Raw genomic sequence first — 26558 nt, 5'->3', positions numbered from 1 at the left:
ATTTAAACTCAAACTATTTCACATATATACCAAGATATTCTAAGTATCCAAACGGACCCTTAGAGTTTTATGCTCTTCAAACTTCACATTTGAAAAAAAAAAAAAAAATTGCATTTGATCTTCAAGGTATAAATATTCACATATTTGAGACCATTATTTTTCATTTGATTAGATTTAATAATTTAATACTAAGAAAAAATATGCCCGCACATTGTGCGGGTTATGGATTAAAGGAGTCGTTATGAGATAAATAAAAATAATTCATATCGAGGATAAAAGATTATTTCCCAACAGCTTTGTCAGTGAGCTAAAAATGTTTTTTCGTCCAAGTGCACAGGTCATGTTCCGGTCTGGCTATAAAAACTTATCTAAATAAAAAAAATAAAAAAAATAAGAACATAGAATATATAGAAGCTTATCTAAACAATCTACTTGAAACAAAAAACTAGAAGCCCTATAAAGGGAACCAAAAATAACTTTCAAAGAACTGAATATTATGGCTTGTGTAACAAAACAAGGAATCTGGAGAAAAAGATAAGAACTCTTAGCTTCATCATTCTTAAATTAATCTCGCCCATCAGGCGATGTTACAAAATGATCTTCTCAAAATTACAAATGGTTATCCATCAAAAAGGCTTTATGGGCAAAAACAAAACCCCTTAGGTAACAAATATATATATATATATATATATAAAACTAAGTGTAGACAACGATCTATTTCCTATGTTACAACTCCATTGTAAAAGGGCACCTGTAAATCTTACCGAAGTCAGAGCTGCCTTATTTACTAATAGAAACATCTGACATCTGATTTCAGGAAATACACCATGAACCCTTGAGTTGTGAATCCTACCAATCAGCCCGATCGACCTTCTTTCCTGCCACGTAATCTAACAATCGGTTTATGTTTCTCATCTGATTTTACAAAACTTTGCCCTTCATTTCGGGTCACGATTTTCAGAGGGTGAGCTTCTGTGTTGAAAACCCATTCATCTAATGAGATGACTGATGGGGGTGAGAAAAGAAGATAGAGATATTTGAGAGTCTCTGCGAGAAAGAAGCTTTGCATCATATTGTCCTTGACACCAGTATTAACCTGAGAACGCAATCAGCAGCCAGAAAATGAACAGAAACACAGTTATGAAGTAAAAGAGATCAACTTCTCATGGTACCAGTTTAATGTGTAATGTCTATGCATAAAAATTAGTTCTGAACCAATCCCAGATAAAAGCTAGCTCAAATTGAGTTGGATCTAATTTATATGCATTTTATGTAAACCATACAATTGTCGCATTTTAGTCATTTATGGGAAACATGTATCAACTAATTTTGAACGAAATGAAAAAAATTAAGAACTAATTCTACTAAGAAGTTTACAAACTAAAACTTTAAAACCGATAAAACTATTACCAAACAACCTGTTAAAAAAGGAGTGAAAGTGGGTAGGATTCCTATAACAAAAAGTGATCCAACAACCATAACTCTTTCAAAATTGTTCATCTTTTATAACATCATTGCAGTAAACTTTATTTAGGCAATGTTGAGTATGAGAAATAAAAAATGGCAGCGAACTGTGACCAGAAAATGGAGTACAAAGAAAAGAAAGGCACCATGCCATTTGGCCAGTATGATTTTTTTTCTCAGTAAATAAGAATTTTACCAATGGTAAAAGGCATAGTCCAAGTACACGGACATACACGGACATATACAAAAGCAACAACCAAGCATGATTACTAAGAGATGCAAGGAATTCATGGGTATTCAGCCCATTGAAATCTATTGCAACCGAACAATATAGTAAATTGTTAAAAAAAACTTCTAAGCTCGGCCACTGACTGTTCTCGATCTTCAAAACACTTATCATTCCTCTTCCTCCAAAGACACCACCAAAGACAAATGGGAACCATCCTCCAAATTGCTGCAACTTGTGGATTACCACGCTAGCTTCTTCAATTTGCAAGTAAATCACTCAGGCAAACAAGTCATTCCATAGGGTCAAGGCAACCTTACCATGGAGTAAATGATCTACTGTCTCCCTGCTCGATTTGCATATACATCACCAATCCATTATTAGAATACGGCATTTCCTTAGATTATCTATGGTGAGGATTTTCCCTAATGAAGCTGTTCATATGCCCTGTGTCATCTTTTGTTATTATGAAATGGGGAATGCAATACCCCCAATATCTTTTGTAAACTATTAAACTTTATGTCTATAAAGTTATATTTAGAAAGCTCTGATCATTGTAAAGTTCTTGGAAGGCAAGTTTGTTGTTTTACAAAACTGAAAAGTTACCTTCAGCAAGCATATCACTGAAAAATTCAGTAACCTCAGCCTTCACATCGCTCATACTTTTTTTTTTTTTTCGTTTTGATTGACACAGGGAGTCCAAGAACAAAGGCCCAACTAATCACAGGGACTCATACTTGAATCAAGAGCTCTCACTAATATCTCCTCCAATCAAGAAGAAACAATCATCCATGGAATGGAGTTACATCTTGAAGACCAGTCTTCTTATCATCCTCAAGGTGACATTCTGGCACACAAAAGGGGATGTGGCTGCCTTCCCATACACAGTAGATCCATAACTTATCATCCTCGGGTGACTCAGTTGCATAGGCAGTAGCTCTATATGAATACCCCGAATGCACCCCAACCACATGATCGACACCTATACCCCTCCCCTCCATTCGTATGGTTCCAGGTCCAAACGCGGAGCAGGTTCCAATCCTTGTCGCAGCACAGTAGTTAGTAGGTGATCCAAGACCAGAGATAAAAGATGCCGCAGATTGTTTGGCTCAAAAGAGAAACAGAGACTGCATATGGGTTCTCTTCTTGACTTATTCTCATGGGTTTTGTAAAGGTAGAGGAGCACTGACCCTCTTTGCTCATGTTAAAAGTTGGGGAAAGATTGATCAACTTATTAAAGCATTGTATGTTTCTCTTGTCCTTCTCTTCTTTCTCACTTTCTTATGTCTTTTCCTTTGTATGATCCAAAATTCTTAATTTATTCTTTTCCACATCAAATTTATAAAAATTATTTTCACTAGATTGAAAATGCCAAAAGAAAAGAGAGGGAGGGTTTAGGGTAACTCCTCTCAGGCTGCCCATAATGCTGTTACTGGAGATCTGGAACATCACACAAAAAGTAGTTGGGCCTGTTTTCCTCTTTCCCCACATCCTCATCTAAAACAAACAACGACGGAATCACAATAAAATTTAGTTTGTTACCAACTCTGATGCAGTCAATCAACATATTGGATGTTGTAAAGAATTTCCAGCAGATTATCGGAGCTGATCCAATGAGGAATTCCACAGAGAAATGAAGAACCTAAGCATAAAGATTAGAGGGAATAGAGAATTCATGGTTTTGTTTTAGACCTAAGATCATTTCTTTTTTATTTCTGATAGAATACACAAACAAAGGTGAGAACGAAGGTCAGCTATTCCCATGCCCTTGCATCACTCAACTGTGGTATAAGAGTTAGCCAATGTGATCCACTAAACTTTGAGTAATCTCCATTAGTCCCAAATAGTCAGGAATGAAAATCAACATAGGAATAAACTAAATGGTTTAAGTTGCCCAACTCACAGATCAACTTTTGCATCACACAATATGATTAAACGATTCAACCTAGTCTATATCAATGTTAATCCGCTATCATGGACTGCAAGCACTGGATCTATTTTCAATTGTTTTTCACTTTCATGTGGGCTGGTAAGCAAAATCACAATTAAAGAAGGGGATAGCACCATATTTTTTTAAACATACAGAAGCACAGTAAAGATGCTTTATGCACTAGTCCAAGCAATCCTTAGTTAACTAAGATCCACATTTATAACAAAAGCACATCCAATATAATACTTCTGAGCTTTCAAGAGAGAGAATCTGAAATACATGCATATGAAAACCTGAGCACAGATGCATATGTTTAGATATGGATTTTAGGAGTTCTTACATCTTTTAGTCCAACATATCCAGACTCTACACGGGAATTCTTCTCAAATGCTAGAAATATATTCCAACCCCACTCTTGGTATGTCTTGTTCCCAGTCAAACGCCAGAGGTAAAAGAGTGATTCGATTGTCTCAGGTCTCAAAATGTTCCATGATGTACCCACGCTCATGTCCTAAAAGAGACATTTATGGAAATATTGCAGGAAATTAGAAAATTGGAATAATGTATGTCAAATGATTAAGGTAACTCACCCCCCCCGGATGAAAGAAATAATTCTCTCCCGCCAATTTGGTTGGTGTTGACTGATAGAAATTGTAGCAAGTCCAAGCCAACTGCAAAAGAAGACATAACAGAATCCAGTTCAATCGCCTAAAGAGTTATAGCTGTACGAGAAATGACCGAGTGCAAGGACATACAACCACCTCTCCTCCCTCCCCCTCCCCAAAAAACTGATCTTTTGACCCTTTAAATCTACACGAGCCAATCTACAGTCATCAAATCTCCAAAAGCAGAGAGCTTTAGATTGTTGGTCACTGATTAAAGAATGCAAAGGTAATAGAAAGCAAAAATGGCTAACAAGTTTTCTACATATGGGTCCATCAACCTTAGTTCCACCAAGGCATCCTCTCTCTCTCTCTCTCTCTCACACACAAACACACACAATTATAGAGAGCTTTAGATATGTGAAGTGTTTGCAAAATTGATCAATACTTCATAAAGATAGATATATTGTGCATAAGATAAAGAACAATAAATGGGGCTTTGCATTAATATTGAGTAGAGTCCTGTTTTTCATATAAACAGATCAGCTGAAAGATGCGATCTTTTTTTTGTTTGGGGGGGGGAGGAGTCAAAAGTAGCATAAAAGCTTATGGAATGAAAACTGATAGCACATAATTGTTTAATGAAATTCTATCCCTGGGCCAAGAGCTTGAGTTGAGTGTAAAATAGAATCATATCTTTCATTGTTCTATAACTACTGAAAAACAAATCACTTATAAAAAAACTCATTATGAAACTAGGGTGCCGCAGCTCCAAGTTCCCTTCATCTCATCCCCTTCAGCACTTCCCAGCTCCACCTCCAAACTGTGAAGCAACCCATTGCAGCAACAACATCCACTTGCCGCTGCCACCAAGACCGGTTGAAGGAGGATCCGTGTAGCGCCACATTTGCACCACCCACGTTCCGCCATGAAAGACCTCACGGTGAAGCAGTCCCATGTTCCTCCACCAAGCCCTTTTGCAACTCCTTCCCTGTGAACCGCCCTAAACCACCCCCCTACAACCACCAACTGACGCCCAAAGCCCAAGCCAAGAAACAGACCATCATGCGTGGCGTAGAGAGTCTGAAATATGCATTGCCGTGAGGCCTAGCCGAAGAAGCACTTGGCATGAAGGCATACATGGAATGTAACGCCCCAATGGAAGGCTCAAACCATATGGCCTATACTCCAAAAGGACTAGTCAATGATACAATTGGAGCCCTCATTGGAACCTTACAAAGAGCAAGAACTTCTCATTTCCAAGCAATGTGCGATCTCATACACCACTTACCCTTATCCTTATCATATGTGATATCACAATCTACCCACTTTAAATTCCCGACATCCTAGTCGAGCATTCTTGTTGTAGGTAGCACGGCTCAAGTCCCACATTTCTGGTTGGGATAGGCTCTGATATCATTTGTAACGCCCCAATGAAAGGCTCAAACCATATGACCTATATTCCAAAAGGACTAGTCAATGATACAATTGGAGTCTCATTAGAACCTTATAAAGAGCAAGAACTTCTCCTTTCCAAACAATGTGGAATCCCATATACCACCTACTCTTATCCTTATCATATGTGATATCACACGGAAGCACCACTTACCTCAGCGACCGTCCGTTTAACTCCAGCCGCATATGCCGAAACCAATATATGATGCTAAACTGTTGCCGCACACCTCTACGCAATTGTGAAGCCATGGCCAAGGAACAACCACCATCTCCTGCACCAGCCACCTTACCAAGGCACCACCTTCACCCAATGTGAAACGGAAACCGCAACACATGGCCCCAGCTCAAATACGATCCTCCTCTGTTTTAAACACCCAAAACAGAGTAAAATTGGGAAGCCAAAAAACCACATGTCCAACCACTGCCAAGGGACATCGGACATCATTGCAACTGCATGGACGCTGCACTAGTTAAAACCATCTTGCTCAGTCGTCTAGCCTCCACAAAGGGTGTCGGTTAAGCCACACAACTCTGCCCAAGCCTCACGATAATAGCTCCCTCAGCCGCACGTGGCGTACACAGGTCTACATGGAAGGAAGCCACCTACCTTGTTCAGCCTTCGGTTTCACATTTAACACCGTCCCTGCTCCAAAGCTGTGAGTTCCCTGCACCACCCAGGACAACGCCCAGCCATGAACCTTCTCTCTCTCCACCTGTGTAAGCTCTCTCCCTATCTCAGTCACTCTCTATGTAAACTCTCTCTGGCCGTGTGATCTCTCTCTCTCTCTCTCTCTCTCTCTCTCTCTCTCTCTCATGTATCTTCGTTAAGCTCATGTTTAGTGTGTCATGGGCTAGAGCGCAAAAAGGCTTTGTGAAGTGGGTGCTTACGAGCAACATGTAGATTATGGGATCATGCTACACCTAAGTCGTAATAAGTTTAATAAATTGGACTTCAATTAATAATCTTAGTAAGGAACATGTGCTTCAATTATGGTATGTATGGGTGGTGCAAGAATAAAGGGGTCATAGGTTAAACATGGAATTATAAACGTTGCGGGTTAACGTTATTTCGGGGCCATGGAAGGATAGACTATTTTGGGGGTAATTGTATGATGGGATGTCAGGAAATCGAAGTTGGGTTACAAACACTAGGTTTTAATGTAGATATTTTTTTTTTTTATAAGTAGGTTTTAATGTAGATATTGCAGAATGATGTTTTAGGGTTTATTATTTTATGATGATATGCTTGACAATAAGATCGAGAGAAATTAGATATTCGAGCATCGTAATATTTTAGGGTTATGAGGATGTTACTTTTACGGAAATAGAGGTTATTAGGTATATCGAATTTTTAATTAGACTACACATATTTTAATAGTAATTTATGCGACGATACGCTTATTTTATAGGTAATCGGTTGTGCCCCATAAATATTGGATTAACGCTACGAGGTAAGTAGCATGCACACTTTTATGTAATTAGTACGATAATTTTTTTTTTTATTGGCACCAAGTGTCCAGGAACAACATCCCAACTAATCCTGGGGGTGCATAGGCCCTCACCAAAGAGTTTCCCGCAAGTGCACCTCAGGAAATTTAAGGAGAAAATCCTCCAGTCCGATGGTCCCTAGAGATTGTTTGCACCCAAGGAGATTTGAATCTTAGACTTGAGGGGAGCATGTAGTACGGCATATGACATGTCTTTATGAAAAATAGTATGTATGTGCACCCTTCATTGGAAGCCCCTTGTTATGCACGTGTCTTTCTGATATGTCTTGTGTGGCCTGGGTGGTGGTCAAGGCAGTAATACCATTTACTGTTAGCTACAAGTCCAGCAAGCATTTATAACAAGAACATTTATGTTAGGTCACACAGGGTTGCAAGGTGATAGATCTGGACTGAAAAACTGGACCAGACTAGATGGTTTCGACCGGTTCAGACTAGATCAATAACCTTGCCGGTAGGTCTTGGTGCCAATAATTCCAGATTTTTGGTTTTCGCGGGGTAGGATTTTTTCCCCAAACCCAGCCGGACGGACTGAACTAAATATATAATTTTTATATAGTATTTTATATAATAGTTGTATAACTTAATTATGTAATTTTCATCTAACCTATGACCATTGACCATATAAAATGTTAAATCTACTATTAACTATTAATTAATGATACATACTCTATATCTTTGTTTGGATATTGCATTTTTTCTTAAATTTCTTTGTTTTTAATTTTATTATGATGATTGCTAACCTTCATGGATGGATAAATGGTGATGTTGCACATTTTTTTAATTAAACAAAATATGGTTTAAATGTCTTTTTAAAACATTTCTTAAGAATAAGTCCCTAATATGTTAATTGCTATTTTTTCCTAATTTTGCTCTGGGATATTTTCAAGAAACAAAATGGGCAAATAAAGTTAAATAGTTGATATATTATATACCATTTCAAAACAGGAATTTTTTTGGGCTCGTATTGTAGTTGGGCCAAAATAAACACAACCTAATTTGTTTTTTATCTGATTTTGTTAAGTTTGGCGTTTAACAAAAAACAGCCCATTTTGCACAAGCCCAACATGAATGGACCAACTGGACCGATATATAACGGTCTGGTCCGGTCTAGAGGTACCCACCGGTCAGTCTCGGGGTGGACCAAAAGTTTCGGTCCAGTCCAAAAATAGCCATTTGGACCAACCGAACCAGACCGATTACACACCTAGTCATATGTGTGTTAACTGGACATGGAGTTAGCAAATGGAGGGTAGTAGTTAGATTGGACAAATGTGATTGCTGTACACTGGCTAACAATCAGCTTGGCTGTGTGTTGGGGATGGTGATTGAAATACCTTCGTAACAGACTCCAACCATTTCAGTGACAATTGGGAGGTAAAGAGAGAATAAATGGTGGATAGAGCTGAGAAGAGAGAACAGAGGTCAATGGTAGGAAAGTTTCAGGAAAGAGACTGACAAAATCACCGATGCACTGAGACTCAAGAGTAAAGGAGAACATATAAGTACTCCTTAGCCCAAGCAATTGTGGGTATGGCACGGTTTTATTAGCTGCACCTAAGGATATAAAACTGCAACACAAAAAAAAAAAAAGTATCTTATTTTTTAGTCATTCTAATTCATTTCCTATAGACCATGCCCTAATTGATGTTCAGTTTTGGCAATGGTTCATCCCAAAAGTAATAAACCATGCCCTAATTGATGTTCAGTTTTGGCAAATACAAGCCATAATCAATCACAAGTCACAATGAGAAAAATGTAACGATGAATTAAGATACCTCTTCTGCAAGTGATAGAATTTTTTTAGAGTCATCAGGACCATAACCAGATGATCCTAAAGCCAGCATTCCTGGAGCAAAGCAGGCTAATTCATCCATCTGCATATAAATTATATAAAGAAAAAAAAGCACTTAAAACGCTTAAACATCAGATAATAATTTATTAAAGTGATGACACTCATACTGTTCCTGATAATTTACCTTGTCTGACAAAGAATCGCCATGCTTCTCACAAATATATGCAAAAGATGATGGTGTAGTTCTCCTAACTAAGCTTAACAGTCCTTTCATTGATTTCTCCCACATTTCTCTGTTTCCAAGAGTCCACAAGTATTGATATAAGGATGAAATTTAAAGAAAAAAAAATACTCAAGCATTTTTTTTAGAGAAATGATTTGTACAAGCACCAAATAGACCAGCCCTATGCAAGCCCTTGTAAAAAAGTGAACCCCACCTTAAAAAGTGAAAAAAAAAAAACTATTCGTTATTAGTGGGACCCATTTTTTTACAAAAAGCTTGTATGGAGCTTGTCTATTTGGGGCTTGTATCTAGCATTACTCTTTTTTTTTTTTTATAAGTATATACCAGTATTTTAAAATGGATATCCAGTTTAGTCTAAACAAGAAAAACAAATACAGGGACATAGAAGTTACAAACCATATAAAATAAAGGAATGCCAGATAGGCAAACCAAGGTTAATTTTCCCTGAATCCAATTAAAAATTGACTGTTTCTCTCCACTAGTATTAGTATTTTGGTTGCATGGGAAATCTTTACAAGGAAATAGAATTTTCGCAGCCTTTGAATCAACAACGAAAGGAAGGTAATTAGTGGGGGCATGATTAAAATGCAGCCTAATATAGATATAGATTAAACTGGCAGAGGCTTCCTACCTATAAAGCTTGACAGCTGAAGTTCTATTCCCCTGTATCCAGACTTTGAGTAAGTATTCATAAAAGCTGCAAGCAAATTTTTTGTTAAACATAAACCCAATTAAGTAATAAATCTCAGGTTATAGTTTAGGGGACCTAGACTACGTAAAAAAATGAAACCATCAGAATTAAACACAATAGAACTTCATAAATATTGTGAATACCTGTCACCCATGGCTCCAAAGGTTATAGGTGAGTATGATGCAGTTCCGCTGTGAGGATTAATATAGATAGGAAGTAAACCATCAGCAGGAAAAGTTTTATTAAGCTGTGTTATAACATTCTCCACCTGCAAGAAGAATATGCAAGCCATTCAGTTCAAGGCCAGCACAGCAACATCTAAAAATGGTCCTTCAACAATATGTGAAAATCATTTTGGGAGTGTGCAACCCCTAGAATAGTACCATGATTGAATATTCCTAGTCACAAAAGTCAAACTCTATGCAGATAAAGGGGGTCAATGGTTGGTATATTTCATCCAGCATTACTTAAGAACATGCAATTCGAATATAAACTGAACAAAGAACAATATCTTCAGTTTAGTAAGATGGGGACGAGCCCCTACCTCACCCTTAACTGCTTAAGCAAAAGTCCGATGAAACAATAAACACCATGTTCCATCGTATGCCTGTAGCTCACTCCCAAGAATATTGTACATACAATCATAATCAAATACCTTCTGCTGATACTTAAGGTCTCCTGTCCTCTGAGATAGAGCAATAAATTCCAGCTGCTCTGTGCCAGAATCTGCCAGGATGCTTTCACCCTAGGAACAAGAAAAATATGAATCCAATTAATGCATACTATTGAATGTATTTTTGATACAATTGAACATTTGACAAAATATGTCAGTGTGATCTACAAAAAGACAGAAGCATACCCTAGAAACACCATTGAAGATAACTGTAACTTGTAAAAGGAGTCTAAGGCCATCATAATGGTGTATATTGGCAGTGAAAAAATAAAATAAAATAATACTTAAATACAGGGAAAAAGCAATAGACTCAAAGCATTTCCTATCGCTAACTACAACATCTTGATCCAATGTAAATAGATAGGTTCACAAGGGACCACAAAGTGAGATTTTGAAACAGAATTAGCTTAGAATAATATGGCCTCACAGCCATATTCAAGCACCAAATCATGATACCCCCTTACCCCGAGTATATGGTGACAATGAACTATTGAGTAGAGAAAATTAATAACTTACTCCAGTCCATCCAGGGTTGTGCACTGTTCCATGTGCCAAGTTAATTATGTTATAAGGGATCCCAGAAGGTGTATCCCAAGCAGGAAGCAATCTATCTGCAATGTCTCTAGCCTTATTGAGGAAAACTTGGTCGCTTGAAAGATCATATGCACTAAGAAGTCCACCTACAACTCTGGAATTTCAGGAAAAAGACATGATTCAGCAGATGCAGTAAGCTGGCTCTCACCTAAGTCATAGCCCATAAGAGTTCTTGTTAACAGGGAAAATGACGACTTAAATCATACTACATATATCACAACCTGATGGTTGTCTCAAAAACGCTGGCCTCATGATTCTTGTTAAAATCCAATGAATTCGCAACCCACCTGCCAAGAGAAATGGGGAATGTTAAACTAAGAATGTAAATTAAGGCCCACAAGAATGAAAGCAAAATTAAAAGTTAAACTTACTCTCTAGCTTTCTGGAACTGCTCATCAAGACCCATGATATATAATGTATCAAGTGAGTCTACTAGAGTTGCTCCAAGACCACCGAAGCTATTCACACCATTCATTGATTGTGGCTGGTAACAAAATGAGAATGGGTATTACTTTTTAATTTTGTGTGCAACAAGTATAATAACATCCAAGAAAGACCTTGATGCTCCATTAGATTGTTGAGGAATAGATTTACAAATGCCCTCAATATAGAATTTCAAGTAAAAATGGTGTATTAGGAATGCTATGACGACTGACTGATTAGATAAGAACCAAATAATAGACTCACATAAGATGCTGATTTCAGTTGGATGCCAGGCTGTGTTTGATTTTGAATCTTATTTTGACTTATCTGTCTACTTGCCACCTATATTATGCTAAGAATCAAGTGAAAATGCACCTAGCACTTTGACCGTGATCATGTTTCATAAATACATCCTTTCTGCCTCCCTCTGACTGTTGGCATTTCTTTTCCACCCTAATACGCTTAAGATGCTAAACCAAAAACTTCTCTGAGCTCAAATATTTTCAACAACATCATCACGTGATTTGTAAATGTTCAAATATAATTGTTTAATCAAAACAACAAATTGAGAAATATGCTTATTTTAAAAGTAGAAAGGAAAATAAACTCCTGTAGCATATACATATGGCATGATGACAAGTAAATTATATACAATATCATTATATCATTCACATACTACACAAAATATTCATCATGTTTGTGTCTATAGATTTATTTAAGACCTATTGTTATGTGTTATAGTTGATATGAGTTGTTTGTTTGTCTGAGATGATTTATTCTAGAAAAACAAAGAAGTTAAATTGATTTTCAGCCTCACTAGTTCCCAGGAGGTACAGAAGAGAAAATGGACAACAAAGATGAAAATTTATGAAAAAGCCCACAGAATCCATAGACTATATCAGGAAAGTTTCTCAAGTTTAAGGGCAGGAAGGGCACTGGAAAATTCCAGGAAATTGGCTGTGACAGCCACCTCTAGAGGTCAAAACCATGTGATTACACCATTTTGGCAGTCTACCAGAATCCCTACACTATTATTAGGAATTCTTTAACTCATTTTAGGACGACAAAAAACTACCTAGAAAACTCTAGGAAAGTGCTCCCCAGCTAAAGGAACCCAAATGACACCCCAGCATATTTGGAACCCGATTCTGTTTGGGCATGCAAAGGAAATTAAGACAGCAAATCCCCCTATCTATATCGCCACCTCTCTCAGCCTTACCTCAAGAATACCCATGGAATTTCCTAGAACTGAAGAGGAATTCTTTCATAAAATTAAAATTTAAAAACAAAGAAAAGAAGCCCTATCTGCCGCTCTCCTCTCTCAAAAAGGCTGCCAGAAAAAGTTATCAGCACTACAACCCCCGATATCACCCCTGCATTAAGGAAAAACCCAGAATTTTCCACCCACACTGCCAGGAATACTACACCCATACCCTGCTGTGTCACCCACTCTATAGCCCCTTGAATTGTTCTTCACCAAACAATTGAAGGAAGTGATGGAGAAATTCCCCAAGCCTTGCTGCAACTCAAGGTAAGTACCAGCCTCAGAAAATCCAGTCCTTCCCCTAGTCTTTCGGGTTTCTCACTTTAAACCCCTTTGTTATTCGTTGTCCAGATTGAGGGAGATGAAGATGCAACCTTCCCTATGTCTCTCCTTGTTGCTGCCACTTTAGGTAAGAACAACATCAAATTGTCCAGTTTTCTTCCACACCATTCAAGTGACAATTACTGCCACTCGTACTAAGTACTGCTATCCACTCCCTACCAGCATCAATAGCATAAAAAACCAAGATCAAAAGTTTCTATTCACTGCCCAAGTTCTAACCTGATTTTGGGTGAGAGCTTCTTTCTAAAACTCATGAATTCCCTGTCATTAAGCCTAATGAAGTCCTCCTGTAATGTTTTAGCTAAAACCTTTTTTGATAAGTAACGCTTTTGCTAAAACCTGAGATGTTATTTGTGTAGTATTATGATAGCGTACAACTTACCGAGCAAAAAAATGATAGCGTACAACTTGTTCTTTGGTAGCCCTATTTATGCATCCAATACTATGAAGGAATGCAAATATAAATGATTAAAATTTCATGTTATATTAATTTTATGTTATAAGATTAAAAATGTTATATCAAATGTTTTTTTTTTTTTTATAAATAATAATATTATATATATACATCAATAGAAGTAACCAAGTACACTGGACGTATACAAGAAAAACACTTAGCCCAAAAAGAAAGCCCATAATGACCCAAAAGCCCATGAAAACTTACCCAAAATACACCAAACCTATCAAATGTTATATTAAAATTTTATAAGATTAATAAACATGAATAATAAGATTAAAATTTTATATTATATTAATTAGGACCTTAGCATATAATATATATAATATATAAAAATATTTTATATATAATATAAAAAATTAAAAATATATATTTGTCCAGTCCGAATTCGTTCAAACTAGTTTTCAAAATATGAAAACCGGTACCAAACCGAACCCACCGTTTCAATCGGTTCAACCCGTTTCCAGTTTTCTTTTACACCACTACTTTTGCATAATCTTTTTTTTTGTTTTTATAAGTAAAAATTTATTAATATCAATAGGTGTAACCAAGTACACTGGGTGTTTACAAGAGAGAACACCTAGCCCATAAAGAGGACCCCTAATGACCAGTAAGTCCATCCAATATACACCAAGCCCAATTGGGACAAAACGCTCCTCCCACAGCAAAGCAACTGTAAAATCTCGTTTGGTTACACAGATGAGATAAGATAAAAGTTGAAAGTTAAATAAAATTTTGTTAGAATAAAATTTTTTAATATAATTTTTGTTTTGAAATTTGAAAAAAATTGAATTGTTTATTATATTTTGTATGAGAGTTTGAGAAAATTGTAATGATTATATGAGATGAAATGATCTCATCTCATCTACCAAACCAACCCAAGCCTAACTACCCCAACCCCCTGTTTCCACAAAACTAAGACATCACCCAAAACTCCCTTAGAAGCTACATTCTACATACTAAACTCGAAACTAATATTGCACCCCTTTCCTACAAGAACGGAGGAAGGCTTCATGCCCTCCCTCTAGTCCTCCCTTGACTTAAACTACCTGCTTTAGTATCATAGTTGATTGCTCGAGTAAAACGCTTTAACTCTCTGCTCTTCTTAAATCTTGATTTCGTTTCAAGTGACTCGCCTCAATAGTAGTGAGTAGTGTTGTGAATTGGTCGTCAAATCCTCCACATGTAATCCCCACACTACTATCTTTTGTTAACCTTTTGCAGAACCCAATCCGATGATGAACCAGCTAACAGAGGAAGTGATATCAAGGGGACAACATCGTCCCTAGACTTGACTCCCAACTGTACACCAGGCCCTAAACATTCCTCCTCGCAAGGCACCAACGACAAGCCCAAAATTTCCTCCTCAACAGCACCCTTGTTATTGTCACAAGATGCCTAAAAAGATACCAACAAATTGGTTCTCTGTGTGATGAGTGGTGAGGCCATGGTCACCATTGGAGCTTATGGGTTGGCGGCAAACCCACAAATTTCCACCTCCAATGTGGGTGTTATCGTTTCTTAGGCGAGAACTGGAGATGCGTCATCCCCTGACCATCCATTCTGTGCCACTTCGACAGACTCTACATCTCTCTCAAGCCTCAGCGTTACACTTAGCTTTGGTGAGGGTGACATTGTTTCTTCAAGGAGAACGCTGACACATGGTGGAGGGCATTCCATTTCGGCTATCGCTATGCCGATACCCGACATAGAACCCACTTCAAATGACCCTATTTTCCTTTTGACCCTCTACACTCTTCTGGATCTGGTTATAGGGATTGGACCAAACCTGACTTTCTATTTTCTTTTATCTGATTTTAACGAATTCGAGCCTATCGTGGATTCTCTCTTATTGGGCCTTACAACCTTGTTACCATTAGCTGAAAGCAAGTCTATTTTTGTAGATAAAAAAGCAACCGCTGCCTCCAATTCGACAAGTTCGTTTTTCATCTCCTTTAATGTACTGAGCATCTCTCTTTCAACCATATTGCCATAGTCAAACTACTTCTGTTGGTTCTGACCTTGCGTGGTCTGTATAGTCTCTAGGCCGCTTTCATAGTTCCCCTTCTTGCCCCTAGAATCAAATTGAGAAGCCAAAGTATGACCCATCTTCAGAGTTGCTGCATATGATCGTCTCGCCATTGCAGTTGTGCTTGGGTCTGTTTCTTTCACCTCCAAATTAATGTTCTGATGACCAGATATCTTCTCCTGGCTTTCCCGCCGTGACCCATCATCAAGAATGGATAAAAACGCAGCAGCAGCTCTACATAACTTGACAAAACATTTCTCCAACCTATCCTTCCATACCCTTCCGGAATGACTAGATCACTCCGCCTTCCTCCACCATATTCGGTAACAGTCAGGCATCTACCACGTACATTGGAGCCTCGTTGAGCCATGAAGGCTTTGTTACCTTCAAGTGTTTTGTGAATTCCAAGTTTCTCTTGCCTGTAACACTGCTTCCACCATAGCCACCAGCCACCCTATACTACCACGACCCATAACTACATACCTCCAAACCCTTTTGCTCTTCTCCACAATATTTATTAAGGACCCCCATGTTTCTAGTGAAAGCTCAAAAGCCTTCGATTCCACCAAAAAGCGCACAATCTAACCCATCTCAATCAGACCTTCAGTTTCAAATGCAGAGGCTCCCAAGCTCCATTCCTCTTTGTTGCCTCGACGAGCAGAGAGATAGAGCATTGCAGATCTGAACTCCCGGCAACGAGAGAGATACTGCAAATCTGAACTCCCAGATCTGTGATTTACCTCCACGAAAGGCCCGACGAGAGATAGATCCTGTCACCGGAGAAGATCTCGATGCCAGAGTACTCCCAAAAGAGTCATCGGACGACGTCAACTCTTACTGTGTCGACGACACTACCACTTGGGTCGTCAGGTGTTTGGGCTGCGACACAGTGCACTTAGGGCTTAGGGCTCACGGGACAAACAGATCTTGATGCCAGAGTACTCCCAGCAGAGTCGCTGTCGGTGACTCTTTCTATGTCGACAGCACAGCCAACGGAGCCATTGGTAGTATGCGTCACCACGCACTTAGGGCTCATGGGGCTCATGGGCTTAGGGCTTAGGGCTCCCTTGCACTTAGTTTCTCTAGTAGAGCACAACCCAAATCTTTATTGCACACGGGATTGTAGTGAGGATCAATAAAATTTTATTTACTGATCAAAAACTGAGGAGCAAATGGCAAGCTATTTAGTATGCTCTGCCAGAAAAACTTGTCTTTTCCGATCAGTCTCTAGGAAATTGTAATCCCCCCCCCACCCCAAGTACAACAAGGCTCATCCCACGAACTCAACAATCTTGCAGACTCCTCCCTTAACAATCTATGATCAACAACTGAGCTACGACCCAAAAATGTCATACCTGAGCCCTATGGATTGAATTTAGCACAATTTTCTTTAATTATGCTCAATTTCTTTATAAATAGTTGACTAATACTTCAACGAATTTCAGTTGCTGTGTATTATTTAGATGCGGAATTGTACTACGCGCCAATAGGTATCATGTAAATTTTTATTTTATTACAAATGTTATTCAAAGTACAATTTCAACAAGTCTCTCAACTATATTGCCAACCGACAATTTTGAAGCAACTAAAGATAAGTAAAGGCTTTGCTAGGAAATCTAAAACAAGCATAAGATACATAAGCAGCACAAGAGTCTCAAGACCCAAGTTACGCTGCAAGAACGTCATTGAATGTAAAATCTAAAACTAAATGAAAACATTTATGGACCGAATAGATAGAATACTAAAAAAGCATTAGAGTACCTGAAGTTCATCTTGACCCCAAGCGTATTTCTCGTATGAACTCCATGCATGAAGCATTGCTTCTTTTACTTTCTCTCTTCGTTGGATGTCAATTGGATCATCTGGAACAACACCATTCTTGGAGAGCTCACTAGTTGCATCGTCACCCGTATTCTTTGACTCGTCCAACTGAAAATAAACTAATTAGTCCACATATTTCTAGCACCTTAAAAGCGATATAAATTGCCATGGACTAAGAGATACCACACACTATTTTACTTTTCTGCACTGCATTTAGCCACAAGTATGTAACCAAATTTAAAATTAGAAAACCATGGACAGAACAATAGACAAATTGAAGGGAAAAAAAAAAGAAAAAAAAGATAGTTCAGTTCAAGCTATCAACCTAAACCTTGGGTATTACTATGATAGGATTGATGAGAGAGCATCCCAATTCAACCTCACCAAAAAAAAAAAAAAATCCCCTTTCAGAAAGAAAAAGAAAATGATGATATAGATGAAAAAAAATATATATACAATACAATAGGATAAGCATTATAGATCTCTTACCAAGTTCTGCAAACGGGTTACTTCTTCATATAACTTGGAAACTTCCACCTGAGAATCAGCAAAAGTTTGAAGTTTGTTACAAACAGGCAAGAAAAGAAATTTTTCTCCACTAAAAATCTGCACTATAATTAAACTTCTTATACGAAACTCGCATTGAAGAAAACATACATGTTTACATAATCCACATAGTGTGAAAGCATTATTCGAAACTTTAACTGTTTAACAAAACTTTTCAATTTATGAAGTTTAACATTTATATAGAACCATGAGCACCGAGAACCGATGTACATCAAGGTAAACTTGCAATATGTTAGGAAAGATAAGATTTACGAAATTATTCAGCAGCAAATAGCTTTCTTTGGAAACTTTATGATGCAATTCTGACCTTAAGTATGATGTTTAAGGTTAGTTTCTAGCCCTCAGTGCGATCTTTTACTTTTCTTCTCTCTTTAATATGACTCCAGCATTGCAGCAATTTTAATTGACTACCAAAATGCAAGTCGGATAACCCCCACTGACAATGATATCTCTAAGTCTTTTGCCTGAACCACAACCCAGTATGTGAGATGAATAATCATTCCATCTGCAGGTGCACCCATATGTCAATTTGGAATCAAAGCTATCTGCCCAGTACCATCTTTTTTTTTATAAGTAAATCTGCCCAGTACCATCTTTCCACTCGTGACCATGCATAGCCAGTTTTAGTTAAATAGAGTCCTTAAAGTTTTAGACTTTTTTTTTAAATGTTACTCTAGTAGTTTCCATTTGGTTTAGTAATTCTTCTTTCTTGGTATAGGATTTGCAATAACCTATATAAAGGCCTTCATGTAAGCTATCAAAACTTAATGAACAAGTTAAGCTTTGAGGGTCAGAGAGTGATGTTCCTTCCACATTCATGCTTTTTCATACCTAAACATCCTTAAATTCCATGGGTATTTCTTTCAAAAGTAATAAAAAATTTATCTAAAATGCAAAAGGGGTAATCCAAGTACCCAGAATGTATACAAGAAAAACATCTATCTAGAAAGTGAAAAACATACACGAAAATCATGAAAAACTTCTTGCTTTGATAGGGAATGAAAATCATGAAAACTTTAGCCCATTAAAATCTATAGAAGTTGTATAAAGAAAGAGTATTGAAAAAGAGTGTTATGTCCCAAATGTGAACTTAAATGAACTGGAATCCCTCTCGACCCCCAGATTTGGCCCTGCCTCTTGTTATTTAAAACACCTTTAATGTTTTAGATTGACTGTCCTTGATAAACTTGTTTTTTTATTAGAAAGATGAATATTTTCTTAAGGCAAAAACAAGTGTTACCCCAGTATTCAAGTATATAAGAGATTCAACTAACAAGGAAAAGGGAAAAGTGCTAGGAAATCTTGAATAGAAGAACAGAAAACAGAAGGCACGTAGTCGAGTGCATTGAATTTCTAATGATCCTACAACAAGGTCTCGATCTAAAACATCAAACTGAATGCACTTCCTGATCTTATCAATGATTTGTAATCTAAAGGCTACTTCCTCCACATATAAAGAATAGGGTAGAGGGTAAATTCGTGAAATCAAAATCCATTGGGTACCTTTGTCACTTACCAAAAATGACAAAAGTGTCAGTTTTATATCCAATTTTATGAATTGGTTGACATCCACTTTTAGATTCTCCAAGTAAACTTCACTTGGACAATGACTTTAAGGAAGATTCTTACCCAAGGTAATAGAGGATGCGGGGTATCACTGTGATTAACCGGTGTTGTATGTGTAAGAAAAACGAGGACTTTGTGGATCACCCTTTTGTTGCATTGCAAGGTCGTTAGCGCCAAAGGGAATATGGCTTTTGGCCTATTTGGGTTTGATTGGGTAATGCATGCTTGAGTTGTGGATCTTCTGGCATGTTGGGAAAGACATTATGGCTTTCAGCCTTTTTGGGATTGATTGGATTATCCCCTCTTGCTTGTGGAGTATTTGGCAAGAAAGAAATGACTATAGTTTTGAAGAGTGTGAAAGTAGTTCACCCCTTTGGCCACATGTCATGGGACCAGTGCACAACCTTATAGATGAGAGTTAATGTTTGTTGGCCATAAAGCACGAGAAAGACAAATTTAATGACTTATGCAATGAAAATGTTGTTTGTTTATTCATTCATAGTTATCGTGAATATTGTAACCCCCGATATAATTGAGGAACTATTATTAATATGATTATTTATTATTATTATGATTGCTATTATTTCATGTGTGACCTTAGGTTATTATTTTATGCTAGGTAATTGGTTAGCCATTAACAATCATGTCATGTGAGGGGTTTTAATTTTGAGTTGTATTCCAAATTAAATTATGTCATATAAGCACTTTACTAGATGTGTTATCCATCTCGGCTAATAAATATAATTTTTCTTTAATTTTAGGAAGTTTGGCTCGGGTATGGATATTTATTAGGCTTCAAAAGTTTTTTTTATCAGTAAATACGAATTTTATTAAAAAAAAAAGGTGAAGCCAAGTACATGGTCTATATACAAGAGCAACACCTATGCATGGGTGTTTAAAGATACAAGGAAATCATGTACGTTCATGCTGTTAAAGTCTATTACAATCAACCAATGGAATATAGTTTGGAAAAAAAGTTCTAAGCTCATCCATTGTCCGTTCACGATCCTCAAAGTTACGACCATTCCTCTCGATCCATATGCACCACCATAGACAGATTGAAATCATCTTCCACATAGTTGCAATTTGAGAATTACCCCGAAAGCAAAACTTCAACAACTCTTCTTGGCATCACCCAAAGGAGCCCCGCTCTAGCAAAGATATCATTCCACAAACTCATAGCCACGTCACAATGCAATAATAGGTGATCCACAGACTCCCCACTTTTCTTGCACATATAACACCAATCCAACACAATGAGCTGGCGTTTCCTTAGATTATCTAAGTTGAGAATCTTCCCTAGTGAAGTTCTTCATACAAAAAAGAAGCTTTTAGAGGGGCCTCAGTCTTCCAAATGTTCTTCCATGGGAACCCTATTGTAGAATGTTTCATTAGAGACTTATAGTACGATTGTACAATAAATCGTCCCTTCTTGGACAATGACCACATCATCGTATCAATAGCAACCTCCTGTCATCGTGCAATGCCGTATAAAGTTGGGTAGGCTTCCTTAAGAATTCGGTCTCCACACCAAAGGTCATTCCAGAATTTTGTTTTGGAACCATCCCCAACTGCAAAGTGTGTATATCGATGAAAGTTGGTCCAACCTCTTCTTATGTTTTTCCAAAGCCCCACCCCATGTGGTCCACTTACCTCATTCAAGCACCATCCTTCCCACAATCCACCATATTTTAAATCTATGATAACACTCCCCTTTCATTGTGGTATCTCCATAACCATTTACCTAATAAAACTTTATTGAAAACCAGCAAGTTCCGAATTCCCAGCCCACCTTCGCGCTTTGGGGTACAAACCATAGCCCAATTCACCAAGTAAAACTTGAATTCTTCATCTATCCCCCCCCCCAAAAAAAAAAAAAAAGAATAGGAAATCTGGTTGCAACTTCTCTAGTTGGTAGGCCACCTTGCATGGTATTGGAAATAGAGATAAAAAGTAAGTACGCAAGTTGGATAGAGTACTTTTTATCAACGTAACTCTTACCACCTTTGGAAAACTAAATCCTCTTCCAACTTGCCAATTTCCGCCCCATATTTTCTAACACCCCATCCCAAATAGAATGCAACTTAAAAGAATCACCCAAGGGAAGACCGAGATACTTCACTGGAAAAGTGGAGACTTTGCACCCTAGAATATTGGCATAGCTCAAAAACACTAGGAACTAATTTTGACTTGGCGAGGTTCCAATGTAGATAGATCAACAATAGGACTTCCCGTTATGACAAACAATGTCGCCAGTCTTTCTCAGCCCGAGACCCCCTCTCATAGCCACAATGAGCATTCTTAGCTTCTACCTCCATCGGCACATCGTCGCTTGCAAACCAACAACTAGAGGCCCACCCACCAGGTCATTTCCTCTCAGCAATGAGTTATGTGTGTTTGTCGGCTCCTTCAAGCTCTGTTCCATTGCCCAACAATCATTCTCGGCTTCTACCTCCATCGACGGCGTCAACCCTAACAAGTCGTCGACCAAAAGCACACCCACCAGATCGCCTATTCCCAGCGACAGAGTCTGTGTGATCACCGACTCCTTTTTCCCCTCCTCAATTGCCAAAGAACTATTCTCAGTTTCTAACTCCATCAGCAGCCTCAACACCAGCAACCCATCACCTAGGGTTCCACCCACAAGGCCGCTTGCCCCCCAGCAATGGGTTCTGTGTGGTTGTCGGCCGATGGTTGGAAGAAGATGGCATATCTTTGCCAATATCAGACATCGAGTCCATTACGTGAAGCATGGGTTGTTTAGCCTGCCAGTGCTTAGGCTGGGCTAGGGCTTTACCTTTCTCGGCCCAAGTCTAGCGCCTATGGTGCGGCCCACTTTTGTCCAAGCCTAAAGGTGAGGGGCTTAAACCCAAGCCCAAGCCCATGGCTTTATCCACCCTTTGGATCATAATATTGACCGAATTTCTCAACTGTACCAGCTTTTGCTTAAAAGAAGAAAGCTCGTCAGACCTCATCGAGTGTCCTCTCTCGGTCAAGGAGTCTTCCCATTTCGATGTTAGTTCTGCAGGCTTGAACAGACGGCACACGTCTTAGTCCTTCCTCCACAACGGCTACCTCCTTTACCTTTGAAAACCCAAAATTGCCTCTCACCCTTGGTACCAAAGCTGTTGCATTTCTTTTTTTTTTATCAGTAAAAGAAAAATATTATATATATGAACGAAATAGACATAGGTGTCGTTTGGATTCGAAGATGAGTTGAGATGAGTTGTGAATAGTAATGAGATTTGTGAGTTAAAGTTGCTGAATAGTAGTGAATAGTAATAAAATGAGTTGAGATGGGCTGTAAATACAAACGAGGCCATATTCCTTGTACACAGGAAGTATACATAAGAACTCCTAACTACATTCTAAAGACGGTAAAATAGAGAAAAGAATTCCTGCACATTATCCCCATGTAATACAAAAGTGGAAAACCAGCACATTAGAGTATGGAAAAAAAAATTCTTCAACTCGGTCATTGAGCGTTCCTTATCTTCAAAGCAACGTGCATTCCTTTCCGTCCAAATACACCACATAATACACAACGGAATCATCTTCCATACTGCTACCACTTGATGACTGCCTTGCATGCATGTTTGGCCAACAACCCAATAAATCCACAACCCTCATAGGCATAACCCAAGCAACATCAACTCTTAGAAATAGTTCATCCCACAACACCCTTGTTAACTCACAGTGTAATAATAGATGGTCCACAGATTCTTTATTCTTTTTGCGCATGTAACACCATTCCAACACTACACAACCTCTCTTTCTCAAATTTTCTGTGGTCAATATCTTCCCAAGAGCAGCACTCCATACAAAAAAAACTACTTTCGAAGGCACACAGGACCTCCAGATACTCTTCCAAGGAAACTGAATACTACCAAGTTGTGTTGTTAAGATGCTGTAATACGCCTTCACTGTGCATATCTTGTGGTTATTAAGCCGCCACTTCATACTATCTCGCTATGTGGGAAACTCCATTGAGTATAATAAGCTGAAAAATTCTGAAACTATAGGTAGTTCTCAATCATAGAAATCCCTAATAAAAAGAACATTCCATTGCTGCACACCATGAGAGTATACACGCACATCCGCCACTGAAGCTTCCCCGTTAACTGCAATACGATATAAGGCCGGAAAAACCCTTTCCAATGCATAATCTCCACACCACATGTCCCGCCAAAATCTGAAATAGGTGCCCTTACCAGCTACAAAGCGTATTTGATTTACAAAACCTGAACATCCCTTCCTTATGTACTTCCATAAACCCACACCATACCTCCCTCTCACTTCCTTAGAGCACCAACGGCACACGTCTTAGTTCTTCCTCCACAACGGCTACCTCCTTTACCTTTGAAAACCCAAAATTGCCCCTCACCCTTGATACCAAAGCTGTTGCATTTCCCTAAGCATATACCTCCTTATCATCGTTGCCAACAACAAGCCCTGATGACCTGACCATCTCTGCATAGGACTTAGGCAAAATATTCATCAGCGCTTTCTAGGTTAGATTTTAAGACCTTAACAAACCAACCTTCTCCCATTTTCCCAACTACTGTAAGCTTCCCTCAGTGCCATCGCCATTTTTTCCACCCTTTCCCCTCCATTTCCTCAGGTATGAAAACAAAGTTTCTTCTACCACCACGGCCATATTCCACCAATGCCATATATCAACCTTGAGCATTGGAACATCTCTGCACAATGTATTACCATCTCGTGAGGTTGCAAAAAACTCCTTATCTCCAGTCAAGCATTCCTCAACGGCTCTAATGAACCAATTCATTGTGGACATCTCCAAGATCAATACTTTTGTAACCTTCCAACTTCTCTCTATTAAGCTAATTAATCGTCTACCTTCCTTGACAATTCGAATACCTTAGTTTCTATAAGAATTTGTCTTGTGAAAACCATGATGATCACGTTATTAAACACCGAGACTCATCATCAGTAAGAAAGTGTACAGAGAGAAAACTTTTAAAAGAGAGAAAGCAAGTGAATACTCTCCTTGGAGAGAAAACTATTTTATTGAGGTTAAAATGAAAAGTTTGAGGACTAAGCCCTAAAAGGGTTTAGGATTAATTGAGGATGAAATTGTGCTAGGATAGTAACCTAGGACCCATGGGTCAAGCCTAGTCATGTATGTTTGCGGAACTAGGACCAAGACCCATGGAAGTAAGTCCAAACCATGACCCATCCGTATGAGAAAGACACATGAACCATAACCCTAGGACCTGAACAGACCACCACCTATATATATGTACATATGAACCGCACGGAAGAGGCATGCATGCACATACACTTTTGAGCAACCCTAGGGTTTCTGCCATAGCCTGCCTGCCTCCCTGTCGTGCACTTCCACATGTCCAGCCATCACAGTCTGCCACATTGTACACTGCCCATTCCCCAAAAAAAAACCCACCAAGAACTGGTTGGAGCTGCCACACCTCAAGTTGCATTATTGCCAACCAAAAATTACTTATACCACTCGATTGCAACCTTTGGTGTAGCACACCTGTTAAAACCCCTAGGAAAGTGGCCTCAGGACAAGCCTCGACATGGCCCTTGGAAGGCGAGGACAACACCACGGCTAGCCTACACGCATGCCTTGGCCCGCGCGTTGACACGCACGGGGCGCCCAACATGCAGGCCAGCGAGGTTAGTGACCACGTGCCCTACCCCTGCGCATGACCCCGCACACGCCCAAGCCCCCGCGCACGCTCATGCGCGCAGCATTGCGCAGCCCCATGAGCATGAGCCTGCGCGCAAGCCCCTGCGCGCGCACCCTCCTGCGCATGCCCCCCACGCCGCACACCAGCGAGGCTAGTAGCATGCCTCACGACATGTCATCCAACGCATGGCTCTAGCCCGTGCCTTGCGGAGCAGGCCAGTGGCATGCCCACCAGGCATGCCATCCAACGCATGGCTCCAGCCCATGCCTTGCAATCCAGCGCCCAGGCCACCAACCTAGGCCATGCAGCACGCACACATGGTTCATCATCATTAGGCCTTGCATGGCACCAGGCCTTATCAGCAAGCCAGTGCATGGCACTATGCCATGACTATCAACAAGCCATGTTGTGCCACATAGCCATAGTCTAACCCGAAGACCACCATGCACCATTCTAGCCCACCATGGGCCATGCATGTCACGACCAAGATAGGTCCATGGCATTATCTTATTTCTTTTTATTTTATTTAATTATTATTTATTTGCAAAGGACCTATTGGGGGTTTCCAAGTTGCAACTCTTATAAATAGGACCCTTAGTCTTTTCTTTTACATCTTTTGACAAATTCCTTTTGGGACAACTTTGTTCTTGAGATCAACTCTTTCGGTGCTTAGCACTTGGGCTCTTTGGGGTGCAATTCGTGAATCCCTAAGGAGAGAATCACACTTTGCAATTCGTGAATAAGTGTGAATATGGGCTCTTTGTCTTGTTCTCTATTTTCTCTACATTGATCTTAATATTTGCATGAAGTGTTCTTGAATTATTCTTGAGTTGTTCTTGAGAATACATTGTGTTCATCCATTGTTCATTGCCGAAACCATCAATTGCCTCATTTGATCCATGCAACACTTGGTGCCGCCCAACTAAAGTGTTTGCCCTAATCCAACTTCCATAAATAGTCTTGCCGCCACTCCCACAAAACCCTAGCCATATCCTTACTCCCATATTTGGCATCCCCTAATTGCCCTTCTTCCATCACAAGTTGCCCTAGCCAAAACCCTCCATCCTCCAAAAGGAAACACTTTACTTTTAGGGATCTTGTCCACCCTAATTCAACTCCCATAAATCACTCAAGTCAACTTTAACTATCCCAACTAGCTCCACCAAATCCTCCAAGATTTCTATCCCTTACGAATCTTTCCATAATCCCTTCACCACACCATTTTCGGCAACCCTAGT

The 26558-nt window shown here is 39.0% G+C and overlaps 1 protein-coding gene across 1 annotated transcript in view; it reads right to left on the bottom strand.

The window, feature by feature from the left end:
* Positions 1–523: 523 nt before the first annotated feature.
* LOC108990779 (mannosyl-oligosaccharide 1,2-alpha-mannosidase MNS1) overlaps positions 524–26558 on the bottom strand; it is a 32832-nt gene continuing 6797 nt past the window's right edge. The window contains exons 2-14 of the mRNA XM_018964858.2: positions 18002–18049; positions 17453–17620; positions 11551–11663; positions 11401–11466; positions 11102–11273; positions 10568–10657; positions 10056–10180; positions 9853–9918; positions 9162–9270; positions 8961–9059; positions 4211–4291; positions 3961–4131; positions 524–1096 (exon numbers count right to left, since the gene is read on the bottom strand). Of these exons, the coding sequence (XP_018820403.1) occupies positions 857–1096; positions 3961–4131; positions 4211–4291; positions 8961–9059; positions 9162–9270; positions 9853–9918; positions 10056–10180; positions 10568–10657; positions 11102–11273; positions 11401–11466; positions 11551–11663; positions 17453–17620; positions 18002–18049 (1548 nt within the window). The 3' untranslated portion in view covers positions 524–856. The remainder of the gene's footprint in view (positions 1097–3960; positions 4132–4210; positions 4292–8960; positions 9060–9161; positions 9271–9852; positions 9919–10055; positions 10181–10567; positions 10658–11101; positions 11274–11400; positions 11467–11550; positions 11664–17452; positions 17621–18001; positions 18050–26558) is intronic.

The sequence above is a fragment of the Juglans regia genome, chromosome 7 (genome assembly GCF_001411555.2).
Source record: "Juglans regia cultivar Chandler chromosome 7, Walnut 2.0, whole genome shotgun sequence".
NCBI classification, from domain to species: Eukaryota; Viridiplantae; Streptophyta; class Magnoliopsida; order Fagales; family Juglandaceae; genus Juglans; species Juglans regia.
Note: the sequence above shows the minus strand (reverse complement) of the source record. Positions and strands in the feature narration are given on the sequence as shown.